General features: G+C 44.3%; 1 protein-coding gene across 9 annotated transcripts in view; it reads right to left on the bottom strand.

Moving 5' to 3' along the window:
• The window catches only part of ATP2B3 (ATPase plasma membrane Ca2+ transporting 3), a 1317805-nt gene that overhangs the window by 410371 nt on the left and 890944 nt on the right, over nt 1–16490 (bottom strand). For all 9 annotated transcript variants that reach the window (XR_011302157.1, XR_011302158.1, XR_011302159.1 and 6 more), the window contains one exon: nt 9218–9459. Coding sequence is in view for 6 of the 9 variants with exons in the window: in XM_069645362.1 (XP_069501463.1) it covers nt 9218–9459 (242 nt within the window). In the remaining 3 variants the exon portion in view is untranslated. The remainder of the gene's footprint in view (nt 1–9217; nt 9460–16490) is intronic.

The following is a 16490-nucleotide window of genomic DNA, read 5'->3' as shown; positions in this document are numbered from 1 at the left end:
TAGGCCTACTTCGGGCCCGCCTGCTCCACCTCCGGGAGACCGTAGTGGATGGGGGCCTCCCCCTCTCGTGTTTTCGCCTTGTAGTTCACTGCTGTTGGGGCCGTGGCCTGGGGTGGTGGAGCTAGGAGGGGGCGGGGAGGGGAGCCCCGGACCCCCCGGGGCGACTTTATGTTGCACTTGCGGGGGGTAGATTCTCCCAGGTGGGCCCGGCGCCCCAAGCCGTCTCCGGGTGCTTGTGTGGGCTACACAGGGTTCTTCTTCTCCCCCCCCCGACGGGCCTTGTTACCCCCGGCGGGTGCCCAGTTCCGGGTTGGGCCTCCTTACCTCGGGGGGTCTCTCCTGCGCCGATCGGGGGGCTCCGCGCGCTTCTGGGGTGCACGATCACGCCTCCCCGTTGGGAGTGCTTCGCGGCCTGCCGCCGCGTCCTATTCTCGGGCTTCCGGGATCCCCTCTCGGGCCGTTGCTCCGCCGCCAAGGCGAAAGTCTGTGGCCTCGGTCGCCTGGGTCTCTGTGGGCCTTCCCTGGGCCCGGCGCTGCGTGCCGCGGAGCCTCTCGAGCCGCAGGGGGGAGGGACTTCGCGCCCTCCGGACTCGCGGGGCTGTAACTCCGGCTCCTTTGCACCCCCGAGGCTCGGGCTTGAGCCAGGGGTGCCCTGCACCTTCGTACTGGGGGGGGGGGTGTATGTCTCGCTCCAGGGGTGTCGGGGGGGCTCAGGTCCCTCGATTAGCGCCCAGTTGGGGAGACGAGCGGAGATGCTTCAGAACATCTCGGCGCCCCCTGGTGGATCCCTCCAATCCATTTTTATTTAATAAAATGTCTTTGAGCAGCAGTATGAGAACCTTGTGTCCGTCCTCTCATTAGATGCTTCTGTGGTGAGACCTCTGATGAATCCTGTGGAATCCTCACAGAATCCCTACCTTAAATCTCCTCCCAGGTGGCATGGGGAAGGCAGATGCTTCCCGATCCTAACCCTGGGGGTGGTATTAGCCGAGTGGATCACCTGAGAGGAGAAGGCCCCCAAAGGAACAGGAGGGTTCCACCAGGAGAGATGCAGTACTCATCATCTTCGAAGGATGAGATGTCCATGATGCTAGAATATCTAATGGCTTGTTGTCAGTCAGACTTCATAAAGGTATCCAAAATGTTGGTAGTGAAAGCCATTGTGGTCAGTATAAGAATCAGAACATCAATATCCTCCCTTCTAAGAAATGTTATCCTTCCTTTGGTTTAAACTGTGAAAAGAAGAAACAAACATTAATATCTTTAAGACCTGCATATAGTGGTATGGTTTGCAGACAGAATGGGTTAAGTAAAACCAAAATATGTGATAAAAAGGACAGTGTTGGGGACTTCAAGTCCCATAATGCTATAGGTACTGGGACGAGGAAGAGGAGCTCAGAAGCACAGAACTGCAGTATGAAGTCTAGTGTTTCTGACAATCTACTCCCGAGTGGGAATTTTAGTATTTAAATCCCCCTTAGGTGCAGATGCAAAGAAGTAGCAGTAGTAGCAGCAGAAGTTGCTGTCTGGGGTCTTGTATACAGAATGGGCAGAATGAAGATGTCAGGACCACCGCTGTGCCTTTGACGGTTAATGGTAGTGAGAGAGTCATAAGCAGAAGAAGCCCAGACTGCAGAGGTTGCGCAGAGGAGCTCTCCCCACACTGTGCCTGTCTCCAGTGACTGGCGAGCACCAAGAAGTGAGAGGAGGAATGAGGTCTCCTACTTGGGAAAGTGTAAATCACGGGATCGCGACCAGAGCTCTGAGAAGCTCTGAATCTGAAGAGCAGAGCAGAAGCAACAGCGGCAGCAGGATCCGTGGATGTGAGAGGATAATCCGGTGAGTTTTCCTCTGACAGTTGACCCTGGGACGCACCGTTGTAAACCATTAAACGCTTGTCAATCTTTTGAATATCGAACTAATGAAAGGAAATGTTTTTGGCCCAAAGATTATGTGAAAAGGAAATAAAAGGAGAAAGTGTTAAACTATCACTACCCAAATATAAGAAAAACTATATTTAAGAAAGACTGTGATTACCATTTCCCAAGGAAAGAGGGGGCAGTATTGAACCCACAGTATAACCACCATTGGCAAAACAAAGCAGAGGCAATTTCGAACCAGGACAATAACCAGCATTGAAAAGGTAAAAACAGCTTTCTTGGAGAGAGACACCTGAATAAAAGACATTGGGCCTCATTACAAGTTTGCCGTCCTGGAAACAAGGGTGCCGGTAAGCTCACTGGCACCCTTGTTTTCGGACCGGCAACCTATGTGTTAGCTGCCGTGGCCACTGTGCCCGACAGGTCTGACGCTGCCAGGCACAGCAGCCACGGTAGGCAGACCCTTCACGGAAGCACTGGCACTGTTAACATAATAATGGGACTCTATGTGAATGGGGACTTACATTTTACCGGCACCTGATTTCCCTGGCCAGTGGGCTTGTAATCTCCCGTTGGCACCAGGAAGTCAGGCACTGGTAAAATATTACGAGTCTGGCAGCAACCTGCCGGTAGCACCGGCAGCTTTACAGCCAGACTCTTAATGAGGCCCATTATCAACAGTTACCAGGTGTGATAGTGAAAACTCACAGATGCAAGGGAAGTGGCCCTCCTTTTGAAGAGTGGAAATTCTCAGGGGTCAGTAATGCGAGACGGACAGCTGTTTGATGATTTATCAAAGTATGTCATTTTCTTCTTAAAATAATATTCAACAATGCCTCACTGTCCCTACTCTGCTGAGGAATTCCCTGCCTAACCAGAGCTAAGGGAATACACTCTAACACAGGAATACTGGCCCTCACACTAAACAACAAGCATACAAAGAATTATATACAGCAATACAACATGACATTAATACCATTCCTCCTCAGTGAAATATCCACTTTCCACTTCTAGCCAAAATAGCACCAGTGGTAATCCTGGTCACAATGCTTTATCAACTCTTTAGGAAGATTTGCCACAGTTCACAAGAAAATGCAACATCTACACTATCAGCAATATACAATTCTTGGTCAATTCTTGGATTTCTTGAGTTACAAGTTTTAGCATTCACAATGGTATATTAGACACAATGGGCCTCATTACGACCCAGGCGGTAAGGGGTTTACGGCAGCGTAAACAGCGCCAACCCTTACCGCCTGAGTACGAGGTCCCTTAGCGCCTTGGCGGATTTAACACCTGCTTTTAGCAGGTGTTAAAATCCATGGCGCTAAGGGACCATGGAGTTAATTACGTCACCGTAATTTACGGTGGCGTAATTAACGCCTTCCCCACTCCCATTATGCCCTATGGGGCAAAAATGGGAATGGGGAAGGGTAAATGGGGATTGGGGACTTACCGCCCCGCCAAGGTCGGAATGGGGCGGTAAGTCCGCCAACCACCATGGCGTAAACGTAGTTTACGCCATGGTGGTAAAGTCACGGCCCAGGCGGTAACTTACCGCCTGGGTCGTAATGAGGCCCAATGACCTTTTAGTGTTGCTGCTTCCACTTCAACAACCACACTTCTACTTCTTCTACTGTTAGAACAGTTACCTCTTGTCGCACAGTACTCCACCTTGTTTAGTCCATTGCAATGTTGCATCCACTGACATTTAGATATACCACCACAACTTCAGTATTTTGGAAGGAAGACCATGATATTTCTGCAGGACCCCAACATTTGACAGACATACCAATATCACTCATATGCGTTCCATTTTGGCAATAGCTGGATATTGTTGACAATGGATATTAAGTTATGTGACAGTGCTAAATAATTTAAATAATTTTAGTATCTCAAACATGTCGATACTCATAGGTCCTTACAGTAGTCCCTGAAGCAGAAAAAGCACTCACAGTTATTAAAATGGTCTCTACAGTGCACCAACATCAGGACTATCCGATTACAAGAAACATTTTAAACATTTCTGTCATGAAAAGGACATGTTGCTTTGCCCGTGCTCAGAGAAACAGGGATGTCACTGGACTTCCTCCCTGTCTCAATATACATTGATTTTTACCATGCATTTGGAGGTGTATATGATAAGGGTCAGTTATAGGGACGGCAGGGATTTTTAACTTCAAGGGGATCACCTATAAAAAGTGTTCTATATGTCGCCACCCTTCCTGATGCTTTAAAGATACAGAAGGAAATTGCTATTTTCAAATGCCGGGCTCATCTTTTAATGTCTTAGCTGATAAGGCCATTATGGAAGCAGCTCTTTCCTGCTCTCTCACGCTATACAAATGTTCTTATAAAAATGATCAAAAGCAGTGATCTCCATCTGTATCCCCAGAGGACCTGTATTAGAGGAAAATGCACCAGAAATTGATAGATGGTCATGGAATGTTGCAGAGTGCCTTTTACACCCAAATCACCCTTGGTGTTCCCTAGATGTCCGGTTGCTAGCGCCAAAGGTGCTATTAGCCATAGTTGCGTGGGTGCATATGGGGTATTATACAGCAAAACTGTGGATGGTTGCTGCTGTTAAAAGAAATTGGCTTGCTCCATATTTTCCAGTATTGCACAAAGATATAGTAAAAAAAAAGATAACTTTTTCGGCTGTACGTAATTTTGCTACAGCCGAAATCCTAACACTTCAGCCATTCGGTTTTCATTATAGCGAACAAGGGAAGCAGGGGTTACAGCGGTGTCCCACGAACACATGTTCTCTATAAAGGAAACAGATCGAAATCAACAACGTTTTCAGTAAAAGAAAAAGAAAAAGAAAAAAAAGAAAAGGACTCTGCACTGCCGTTTCCCATCCACGGAAGTGAAAGGAACTGGCGCTGCAGGGACTCGGCCGCTCACAGCGAAGTGTTCCGCCAAAAGGTAAAGTAAGGGAGAAAGAGTAGCGGGGTCTATAAAGGCCATTTGGCTGCAGAGTGCTTATTTTGAATACGAACATTTAGAATTCGACATTTTGGTCTTCTAAATGTTCGTATTCGAAACAATCACGTACATCCATATTTTCCTACCACTGCCCAGTAATATTGTGAACAGTACCTTTGTCAGCAACCTTATGTTGGGAAAACTATGAAAATGAGTACTGAAGCACATCCCCTTCCATGTTGACCCTTTGTAAATATTCCTACATATGCTGATGTGTTGCGGATACGAGTTTATTATGGTCCTTGCGGACATTCTTTCAGGATGGGTATAAACTTCCCGCTGCAGGAAAGCAAATTCCAAGGCAATAGTAAACACGTTAATAAGGGATCCTGTTCCAAGATTTGGAGTGCCTGTGAGCATAGACAGGAACAGTGGGAATTATTTTACGGAACTGGATTTTAAGGAACTTTGTGTAGCGTTAAGGATTCAGCAAAAGCTCCACTTCCTACATCATCGTCATTCAGCAGGGGTAGTGGAACATCAGAATGGGATTTTTTTTTAAAATTGACAAAATATGTACTCAAACAAGTCGTAAATGGCTAAATGCACTCCCATTAGCCACAGTGAGCATGAGAAGCACTGGTAACGGGAACACAGATGAAACTCCACATGAAATACCTCTTGCATCCCCACAACTAGCTCTAGAGCAAATGAACATTTACTTAGCTGACTACTTAATATTGGACCATTGCATTGCACTAATGAAAGGTGTCAGATCTAACCACACAAACATCAAGGAAGCACTGCCAAAGGAATTTGAACAAGCGTGTAGTTCCCTAGAGGCCAGCGACTGCATATACGTCAAGGTACATCAGAGGAAGATTACCCTTGAATCACCCCTACCTAATTGTGCATACTACAAGTAGAGCTGTCAAGTGTCAAAACGTACCCACCTGGTTTCACCCCACCCACTGTAAGAAAGTCTAACCTTGTCCTAAAGATGCTGCGCCTCCTACTGTTCACTGGTGTTCTGTTTGCATTATTAGTCATTACTGGACCTGGGAAACCGATCATTAAAATGACACAGGTAAATGTTTTCAAGAATGGTACAAATAGCAAAGACTCAATTTGAGAGACATTGTCAAACCGTTAATACCACAGACTTAGCCACCACAGCAAATATACAGAACTGGCCGAGGTAATGTAAGCAAAGTGTTGTTGTGTGGCAAGGTAGCAACTGTGGTTTACAGTATTATTTAGGTTTTCTTCCTGGTGCAGCTGAATGTATTATACTGGGTTTCTGGTGAACTCTATCAAGAGATGGTGTCTGTAACTACCCCTAATCTACCCAAGTTAACGCCACATACAATCCCTACCACTCCAACTACTACTAACCTCACACTGCTTTGATATGAAAAGATGAGATCCGTTAGACCAGGCCCTCTCACATGAGTCATTTGATGTAATACTGCACTCATGCTTTATATTATAAAGGCAAAAGTAGAAGGTACGAAAGATTGATCAAGTGGCACACAGATGGTAAAGTACAGTCCCAGGTTAATGATATAACAAATGAGATACACCCTAGGCAAGTTCTGTTTCCCCTTTCTGAAGGAGTAACCATGATAGCTGCCCCTAGTTGTTGTGATTCCGATGATATATCGGGTCCTTTTTTCCAATAACACACCCAACTAACACTTCTGCTGAAAGAGTATGTTCCCGTTATCTCAGAATATTATGTAGTGAAATGCTCACAGTTTCTGATTGAACTTGTACACTATTCCAATGCTTCCTCTCCCATACTTTGAATGCAACATATTTTCAGGTCACACTACTGTAGCAGCCTAACAACTGTGGTTAGTAATTCTGAAGAAGGAAGATATTATGGGTTATTGAGGGACCATATTGAACGCCTTTCTCTAGGAACTGTCCAGTTTTCCCTCCTTTATCAGTATAACCTTTCATTTCACGAACTGTTTAAGGGTACTACAATCCACCTAGCCAAACAGAGAGCTTTAGTCTCCAGAAGAAGCAAAGGGATTTAGAAGAGCATGTGTGGAATGGTGCTAACTCTATGGTTGCAGCCTGGAATGTCTGTGAAGGTCAAATACATTATGAAAAATTAGGACAATTAGAAATAGCACAAGGCCTTATTACTGGGACACAATTTAATAAGGTGGCAACAAGTCTTGGTGAATTGCACACTATCTCTGAGATGAGTATGATGATGACCTTGGTTCTGAATATTACATCTGCAGGTGAACAGATCGAGTCAGACACAGCGAGTGCTGAGGTACAAGATATTTTGAATCACCAGCTGCAGGAAAAATGTGACAACATCGAGCATCAAGCCTGGTTGAAAGCCCTCGCAATGACTCTTGAATGCCCCCTTTTCTGTGGCCATGCATCATTCTGTGTGTTGTATCTGTGCGGTAGTATTTTCCACTTTAGCGCTCTCCATGTGAAACTACTTGTTGGGATTGAATAGACTTAAAATACTTACCTCAGATTTTGTGTTTTGAACTTAAACCATGGTTGCTCCCATGAGTGGGCACGGTCTGACTTGCTCTAATAAATTAAATACACAGACTGGATCCTAAGATGGTCTTGCATTTATATTTTGTCAGAACTAAGGAATAATGCCTGGAGAATCAGCTGTTCATTGACTTTGGTTGTCTTTAAAAAGGAGAGAGTATGGCCAAACAAAGATGTTTCTGAAAGCTTGATGTCACAATCAACAAGAGGTCTGGCAGCTTCTTCTGCATTGCAGAGATTGGTTTCATTGCTGGACATCTTTCCGAGACCAACATGATTGTCTCTTCACACGTTCACAAAGCACTATTATCTTTATATTCTGACGGGTGATGATGCATAAGTTTGAAGCTCTGTGCTACAAACCTTCTGATTGATGTTGTATTTCCTTGAACTCTTTCTTCCATCCTCTGGCTATGAATGTGGGAGACTTTTCAAAGCGGAAAAATCGGCGCAAGGATTGTATGCATTAGAATGACAAGTTACTTACCTTTGGTAATGCTATTTCTGATTGATACTGTTTATACAACATGGATTCTTCATCAACCCTCCCACTTACCCTTCTAAAAGATTGCTCAGTAATTGGTTTGACTTTTTTAGATATGATTGTTCTACTGTTCCTCTGTGTCATTGACCCGGTAAAAGTTTTGTTACTGAGTTCAGAGGGCTCAACAGGCTTTGTATGTGATTGTACTTCTGTGCAAGAGGCACCATTGATGTGTGATGCCATCTAGTGGCTGTGAGAAAACAATTATGAAGTAGTCTATACCTGGGTGACATTTTCACAAGTTATGTTATCTGTGGTAGGAATACTGTATTCATCGGGAAGAACATTCCCAAAGGTAAGTAACTTGTTGTTCTTGGTCTTCAACTGAGAGACAGTGCTGTATGTACAAAAATTGGTTTAAATGTTCGAGGATGGCTCTGAACACAAATTGGGCTGAATTATTCTGGAGGTCTTGAAGCAGAAGGTATATAAAAAGTTCTTTCATGTGGTCCATGATATTGAGCACCCAACATATTTCTCTGAACCTTTCTGTTATTAGGTACTTACAGAAATTGCAATTAGAGTAAAAGCAAAGAAGGAGTAAATCAAATCACCGATAGAATGCCAGGAATGGTGATAAAAACAAAATTGCCAATATAAACAATCAAAATGATCGCTTATAACAAAGTCCATCTGTTATGCAGATCCAAATAACAAGACAATTGTGTATGTGCATAACAGGAAACGAAGCAGACAGGATATAATCAGATTTTCTGTTGACATTTTCTGTTGACATTCAAGTGTACCCATGGGATGAAAGGCCGTAGCACGTTAAAAATCTTCTTGCATGTATATGTGAAAGATTTGGTGAAGAAGCTACACCAACATATTATATGTTAGCCATGGCAAACAACTGAAATGAATATGAATTTGATCGCATTTCCCAGAACTAACTAATTGAAATGACCTACATGCAATGAAATGCAATGAATGTTCTTTCTTTTCTACACTCATCCTTATTTCTCTTCTACTGTTATATATTTTTTCTTTTTTTCTTTCTTCTAATCATCTAATTTTATCGTTAAATAAATGTTTGTAAAGTTGCAATTGTAACTAAACCAAATAAAGGTAAGGAAAAAAAGAAATATTACAATATAAGAAGAGTTGCTGCAAGATGCTGCAGGTCTATTGGTTGCAACACTATCATTTTGATTCACTGACACATTGCATGTTATGTACCTCTACTAGATATGAGCAGGAATCTTTAAATGAACAGGTCCTGGGCACAGGCTGCAAGGAGGTGATCTTTTAGCGTTGCCAAATTAAAAGCTCTTCCTAACCAAACATTATAACATAGGAAGAGGGACATAGTTGTTTGTTCACTCACTTTTTAAGGAGGATCTCTGAAGCCCCCTTGCTGTACAGCCGGAATCCCCCTTCGGGCAGGCAAATGATGGTGCCCATGGACTTCCGCACAGAGTTGAAAGTGTAGACCTTGTAGAGCTTCTCCTCAGGGATCTGGTCTCTCACCAGCTGGTAGTCCCGTTTCAGGTCCAGGACAAAGCCAAGAAGGGAGCACTCAGTTTTATTTCCTACCTGCCGGGGAAGCCCTCCTTCCTTCTCTGGAGGCTGCAAAAACCACGAGACAGACAAAAGAAAGCAAAAGGATGAGAACATTTGCTGAAATGTAGGCCTTTTCATTAGATTTTCGATTTAATGCACTGCACACATGTTTGTAACAGGGTAGCAGTCTAGGGTGGTTTATGCCTCAGTGGGGAATCCGTCTGGAAAAAAAAGGAGGGGGGGGAGTTCCACTAGGGGAACATAGACACTTCTATTGCTCACAAGGAAAGAATCAGTGTTATCTGGGGAAAGAAAGGGTCGGTGTTAGTGCTTATTGGGAAAAGCAATGACAGTGCTACGCCCTGCTGGGGAATGGAAAGGAAGGACAGTGGTTTTATGCACAGGGAAAGAAGGGGCACTGTTATTATGCTGCAAGGAAAAAGTGACAGTATTAGTATAAATTGTGGAAAGTAGGGGCAATCTTATCACTGTCAGAGAAAGAAGGAAAAGTGTTATCAGATTTGAGAAAGACATTACTGTGCTATCGCCCATTGGGCCGCGTATTTCCCCACTGGGGAAAGGGAGGATTCCAGTTTTATTGCCCACTGGATAAAGGAAGAGCAGTACTGTCACACTCTTTCGAAAGCAGAGCAGTGCAGTTACTCTCTACGCGACAGGAATCACGTTGTATAATCTGATCCTGGGTTTTGTCAAATTAAATTATTTCTGGTATTTCCATTTGACATTTTACAATGCATGTCAAAGCATAAAAAAGAGGGTGGATGCTGCAAATATCAGAGTCATAAAAATTTCAATTCAGATAAAATGTCTAAATATATAGATGCAAAACGTTTACACACTTACACACATTTTATCCAAAGGCAGGTCGCAAAGGATCAATTGGCAGGTGTCAATTTAATTCAAAGATCACAAACTATGTAAAACACCACTGGTGGGTTTTGTAAATCCCTCTTGCATTAATGCACTGGTCAGTTATCCCCCTCCTGGACTCTTATGTTGGATTAACATTTTAATTAAATATACAGTGAAGACGTTAGCCTAATTAAGCCAATTAAAACATTCCAAAAAGCCCACCCTCAGCACCTGCATAAAGGTACAAAACTACATCCATCCATATACTCTTAAACTCTCTTAGTGATAACACTTTGACATACGCAACCACACTCTACAAATATGTCTATGCACCAAAGGTTCCCTAACAAGCCCTATTTCATTGATAATATGCTGTACTAACTGTATAATACTAATGTTTTCTCATTGAACAATATGAGGGCTATACACATGGGTATAGTCTACAGATTGCTCACCACATTCCAGGCCTACCGACAATGCATAGCATACCCCCAGACTCATTCCCCATGACCGCCCAGGTGGATGTATTTACTAACAACAGGTCATTGCAAACATACACCCAGACTCATTCCCCATGACCGCCCAGGTGGATGTATTTACTAACAACAGGTCATTGCAAACATACCCACAGCCATTCCCCACGATCGCTCAGGTGGATTTATGTACTATAAACAAGACCATGCAAACATACCCGCAGCCATTCCCCACGACCGCTCAGGTGGATTTATGTACTATAAACAAGACCATGCAAACATACCCGCAGCCATTCCCCACGACCGCCCATGTGGATTTATTTACTAACAACAGGCCAGTGCAAACATACCCGCAGCCATTCCCCATGACCGCCCAGGCGGATTTATGTACTATAAACAAGACTATGCAAACATACCCGCAGCCATTCCCCACGACCGCCCAGGTGGATTTATGTACTATCAACAGGTCATTGCAAACATACCCACAGCCATTCCCCACGACCGCTCAGGTGGATTTATGTACTATAAACAAGACCATGCAAACATACCCGCAGCCATTCCCCACGACCGCTCAGGTGGATTTATGTACTATAAACAAGACCATGCAAACATACCCGCAGCCATTCCCCACGACCGCCCATGTGGATTTATTTACTAACAACAGGCCAGTGCAAACATACCCGCAGCCATTCCCCATGACCGCCCAGGTGGATTTATGTACTATAAACAAGACCATGCAAACATACCGGCAGCCATTCCCCACGACCGCTCAGGTGGATTTATGTACTATAAACAAGACCGTGCAAACATACCCGCAGTCATTCCCCACGACCGCTCAGGTGGATTTATGTACTATAAACAAGACCGTGCAAACATACCCGCAGTCATTCCCCACGACCGCTCAGGTGGATTTATGTACTATAAACAAGACCATGCAAACATACCCGCAGCCATTCCCCACGACCGCTCAGGTGGATTTATGTACTATAAACAAGACCATGCAAACATACCCGCAGTCATTCCCCACGACCGCCCATGTGGATTTATTTACTAACAACAGGCCAGTGCAAACATACCCGCAGCTATTCCCCATGACCGCCCAGGTGGATTTATGTACTATAAACAAGACCATGCAAACATACCCGCAGCCATTCCCCACGACCGCCCAGGTGGATTTATGTACTATAAACAAGACCGTGCAAACATACCCGCAGTCATTCCCCACGACCGCCCAGGTGGATTTATTTACTATCAACAGGCCCATGCAAACAAACCCGCAGCCATTCCCCACGACTGCCCAGGTGGATTTATTTACTATCAACAGGCCCATGCAAACAAACCCGCAGCCATTCCCCACGACTGCCCAGGTGGATTTATTTACTATCATCAGGCCTGTGCATACCCATGTTAATGTAAATACGAAAAGCAGAGTGATATTACACCAGGAAGCAGAGAACACTAAACATCCTGCTATAGAGGCACACTAAGGAGACCTTCCAGCATATCACAACATTGCAATGCCGCAAAATTCTGTGAAAATGGCGGTTTCTATGTAGCGCAAAACTGATTTTGCAAAAACACCTGCGAATACAGACGGATTTGCAAAAACAGAATTTTTTTAAAAGAAAGACAAAAAGGGCTAGATTCTCAAAACCTTTTTGCTGCAAATATTGAAATGCGTTAGCACACCTCAACACTTGTGCCCAAAAAAGAGCAGCTCAATCCACAAATCAGCGCTCCGGACACTAATGTAATCAAGGCGACTGGCCAACACATCTTTTGTGCCACAGCTCAGCCCATGTAAATGCACAGGCCACCTCTGAGAATAAGGTAACCTGCTAATTTTCAAAAATGGGCATCTAAAAAAGGCACATTCTCTGCTCTGTTTTTAAATGCAAAATGTTTTGAGGATCTGGCCCAAAATCAAAATTTTCAAGGCAGCTGGCCAACACATCATTTGTGCAACAGCTCAGCCTCTGTAAATACACAGGCCACCCCTGAGAATTTTATTTTATTTGATTTATTTTGCATTTGTAAGGTGCTTATACATCAAGAACATGCATTTCAAAGTGCCTACATGGCAAAGGGGAGGGAACAGGGAACAAAGGCGAATAGAATAAACAAATGAACAGAAAATGGGCCGTCCTACTAGGCCTTGTGAGCATTCAGAATGAGCAAGTGCAGGGAGAGAGGGATGGGACAGGGAAGGGGGTAAGTGGTAGGAGTTCCACAGAGGGAAGTACCAAGGAGTAAGTTGTGTGTAACACTAAGTGCCTGGCAAAGATCGCTTGGTACAATTGGACGGAATGCCGGGACCCACAAGGACACATAACGTCCCAGGCCACCAATCCCAGCGACTGTGAGGTATTAGCATGGGAGTGAGATGGGGAAGGAGGAGGCGAAGTGGTAAGTCTTGAACTTCTGGAATTTGAGGAGATCTGGCTCAAGACGGAGAGGAAGGGGGAGGCTGTTCCAGAGTAGGGAACTAGCAGAGGAGAGAGATCTGCCACCAGTTTTCTGCTTAGAAAAGCACCTGACACGCAGGGAGTTGGAGCCGGAGGAGCGTAAAGATCTGGAAGGAAAGTATTTGCTGAGAGCAAGTTGTAGATAGATTGGTCCTCGGCCCCAGACAGCCTTATTCATGATGCAGAGGGATTTTCATTTGATCCTTGAGGCAACCGCGAGCCAGTGGATGGATTTTAGGGCAGGAGAGATAGGGTCCCTGGACTTGAGACCAAGTATAAGTCTTGTAGCCCTATTCTGGACAAGTTGGAAGGGGCAGATAGAGGAAGAGGGTAGATTAAGGAAGAGGCTGTTGCAGTAGTCCAGCCTAGAGAGTACCAGGGCTCTGGAGACATTGAGCTTCTGCGGGAAAGTGAGGAAAAGGAGGATATCTCCGAGGAGGTGGAGTTGGAAATGGGACTTCTTGACAAGTTCCAAGGTTTGAGTGAGGAAAGAGAGAGAGGAGTCAAAGATGACACCAAGGTTTCTGGCTTCAGATGTGGAAGAAGGGGCAGAGCCCATAGAGGGTGGCCAGAGTGAATGGAGATTAAGGTGACCTGCTAATTTCCAAAAATGGACATCTAAGAACAGCACATCCTCAGTCTGTTTTTAGATGCTCCATTTTTGGAGGATCTGGCCCAAAATCTACATCTAAACAAAAATTCAAAATAGTCACAATGGGAGGAGGAAAGGAAGGAGACAGGAGTGATGGGCCAGTTGGGGGAGTGGATGGACAAAAAAAGCTGAGAGAGAGAAGTGGGCCAAAGGGGGTGGCGGTGGGCAAGAGAGCATAGAGGGAGCAGTGGGGCAGAGGTCCGGAAAGCAGGCTGAGAGTCAGGCTACAGGGGGAGCAGTGGACCAGAAAACAGAGAGTGCACAGTTGGCTGGAAACTGGGAGAGATCTGCAGATTAGAAGAAAGCATGGAGGAAGAGTGTGATAAAATGGGAGAAAGGATGCAAGGTGCTGAAGGCACAAGAAAGAATAAAGGGCTGTAGACTGCAAGAGGAGCATACATAGCATAAGGTGTGAGTTGGGAGCATGGTTTGGAGTGTGTCACGGAAGGAGGAGTGCGAGTTGTGACTTGGCAGTGTGACAGAGCACATGAGTATGCGTAGAACTGGCAGAGTATGTTGTGATGAGGAATCGGTGAGTGTGAGGGGTGTTGGTGAGCGGGTGCTTGCGGGGATTGGAGAACACACAAGGGGAATATCTTCATCATAACAACTGACAATGATCAATAAAGTTAATATTAAATTGGCATGCACATTAAATCAAAAACGTAGACACTTTTCTGTCAAGTTTGGGACATCCGGGACTCTTCCTATTAGTGTGATACAAAATGTGCGACTATTGACAACCAGGTTCTCTTGTAGTTTTACACAGTGCTACTTTCTTGCAAACTGCCGATCTTACACCTCCAGTCAATACATCAAATGCTGCAATAAAAAGAATTGTGTGCTGGAAAATGTGCTTTTGTAATGCTGCAGTATCCTGGCGGATCTGATAAAGGCATTACACGCATGCACTGTTTATTCCATTGTGAATCTTTTTATTTATCGTGAAAGAGCGAGGAGGGATATAATAGATTTCTTGACCCTGCCCTCAGGCTGTACCGGGCGTTATAGGGCTGCAAACCTTGTTAAAAGCCCTTTCTGCACTTGGTCCTTTGACTTAGTCTTAAGAGCCACAATGCCCGGATCAGCCCACAGACTGGCTCTATGAAGCTCAATTATAACCGAGGAATGTGGTGGGCTTTATAAACCGGTGAAGCACACAGATTATTCAGATTGTTCAGCATGCCACATTACAAGCAAACCTGCTGGAAAAACAGAGCGGAGCAACCCTGCAGCCAATTCCCACTGACCTCCCAGGCGGTTCCTGGCAAGCAGTTTTATGCGACCACCTAGGCAGGTTTTTGTACTATCAACATGCCTGTGCATATCCATGTAGAGGCATTTACATTGATAATCAGATTAAGCGCAGTATACAATGATATACGTTTTAGAGATTTTGAACTATATACCTCAAGATATGAAACTGCAATTGGAAGAAGAAATAAGCCATAATATAATACTTAGGAGTAACATTGAGATATATTTCTAATGACTGATTCAGTGAGAAGCAATTGCAGAGGAGATACGACCATAAGTTTCAGCATTAAGGGCAAACATTTGGTATGGTAATTCAGCCCCATCGAGAATGAGGAAGGAGACCTGCAGGTCACTTTTATATGAATATGATTTCATCAATCTTACCGCAATGGAATTGCAGAAGGGTTTGGTGAGATCAAGAGACTATTTTGCCCAGAAACATCTAGCATTAAAACTTGCAAGGAAAAATAGTCTGTTTTGGCAAAGCAGGTGGGATCTGGAAGTGGGTCTTAGGTAACAGAAAGCTTTTAATTGGAACCATTGTATTGATCAACGTCCACAACAAGGTCTATTTTGATCATAAATATATAACAAGCAAACACTATGGTGGGTTTATGAAGGATTGAAAAAACCCTTCCACCTGAAATATGAATCTAGAATAAACCATGTCAGCGAGGTCGTATATTCCACTGCGCCTCTGCGCCGCCCAGCAGCCATCACTGGCAGTTCACCTCCAATTCAGAGACACATGATTAATGCATTGTGAGTATGAAGATTATCTCAAATGCAAGCATTTATCTCCAGAACCTTGCCTTTGTTTTATAGGGCTTTGCTGTTTTATCAATAGCATTTTCAATCCAAAACACACTTCATTTAGAAGACACCGGGAACGTTATGGTGGGTTTGTAAAGGCTTGAAAATAAAACCTTCCCATTGAAATGTGTAAGTAGAATAAGCCATTTCAGCTAGGTCAGTCACGCCACAGTGCCATTATTCTAATTATGAATATAGAAAGCACCCCATGGACAGTGCTTAAAAGTGCGTAATGCTGAAGCCGTGCCAGAGCTGAAATGCATAAAAGATGAATGGGCAGCTGCTCAAATGGCTCTCTTGAGATTATCCAAAGCAATTTGCTGAGAACAATTCTGCAAATCCTCGAAATCCTCTCGCATGCACAGTGTGACTGGCCATTTGGGCACAGCCTAAAGCGCCACGTGTGTCTTTTGCTTCTGTTCGAACATACGTCACTTCCCTAAGGAGAATGGCAAGAATATCTTTGAAGGAGCTGCCAAAAACATTCCAGAAAAGTACATTTTTATGCTGCTATCATCACCAACAGTAAAATGGTTTTCCTACTAGTCTATGTGGTATGCCTTT

This window comes from Ambystoma mexicanum, chromosome 2p (assembly GCF_040938575.1).
Source record: "Ambystoma mexicanum isolate Mex_15411 chromosome 2p, UKY_AmexF1_1, whole genome shotgun sequence".
Taxonomy (NCBI): Eukaryota; Metazoa; Chordata; class Amphibia; order Caudata; family Ambystomatidae; genus Ambystoma; species Ambystoma mexicanum.
Note: the sequence above shows the minus strand (reverse complement) of the source record. Positions and strands in the feature narration are given on the sequence as shown.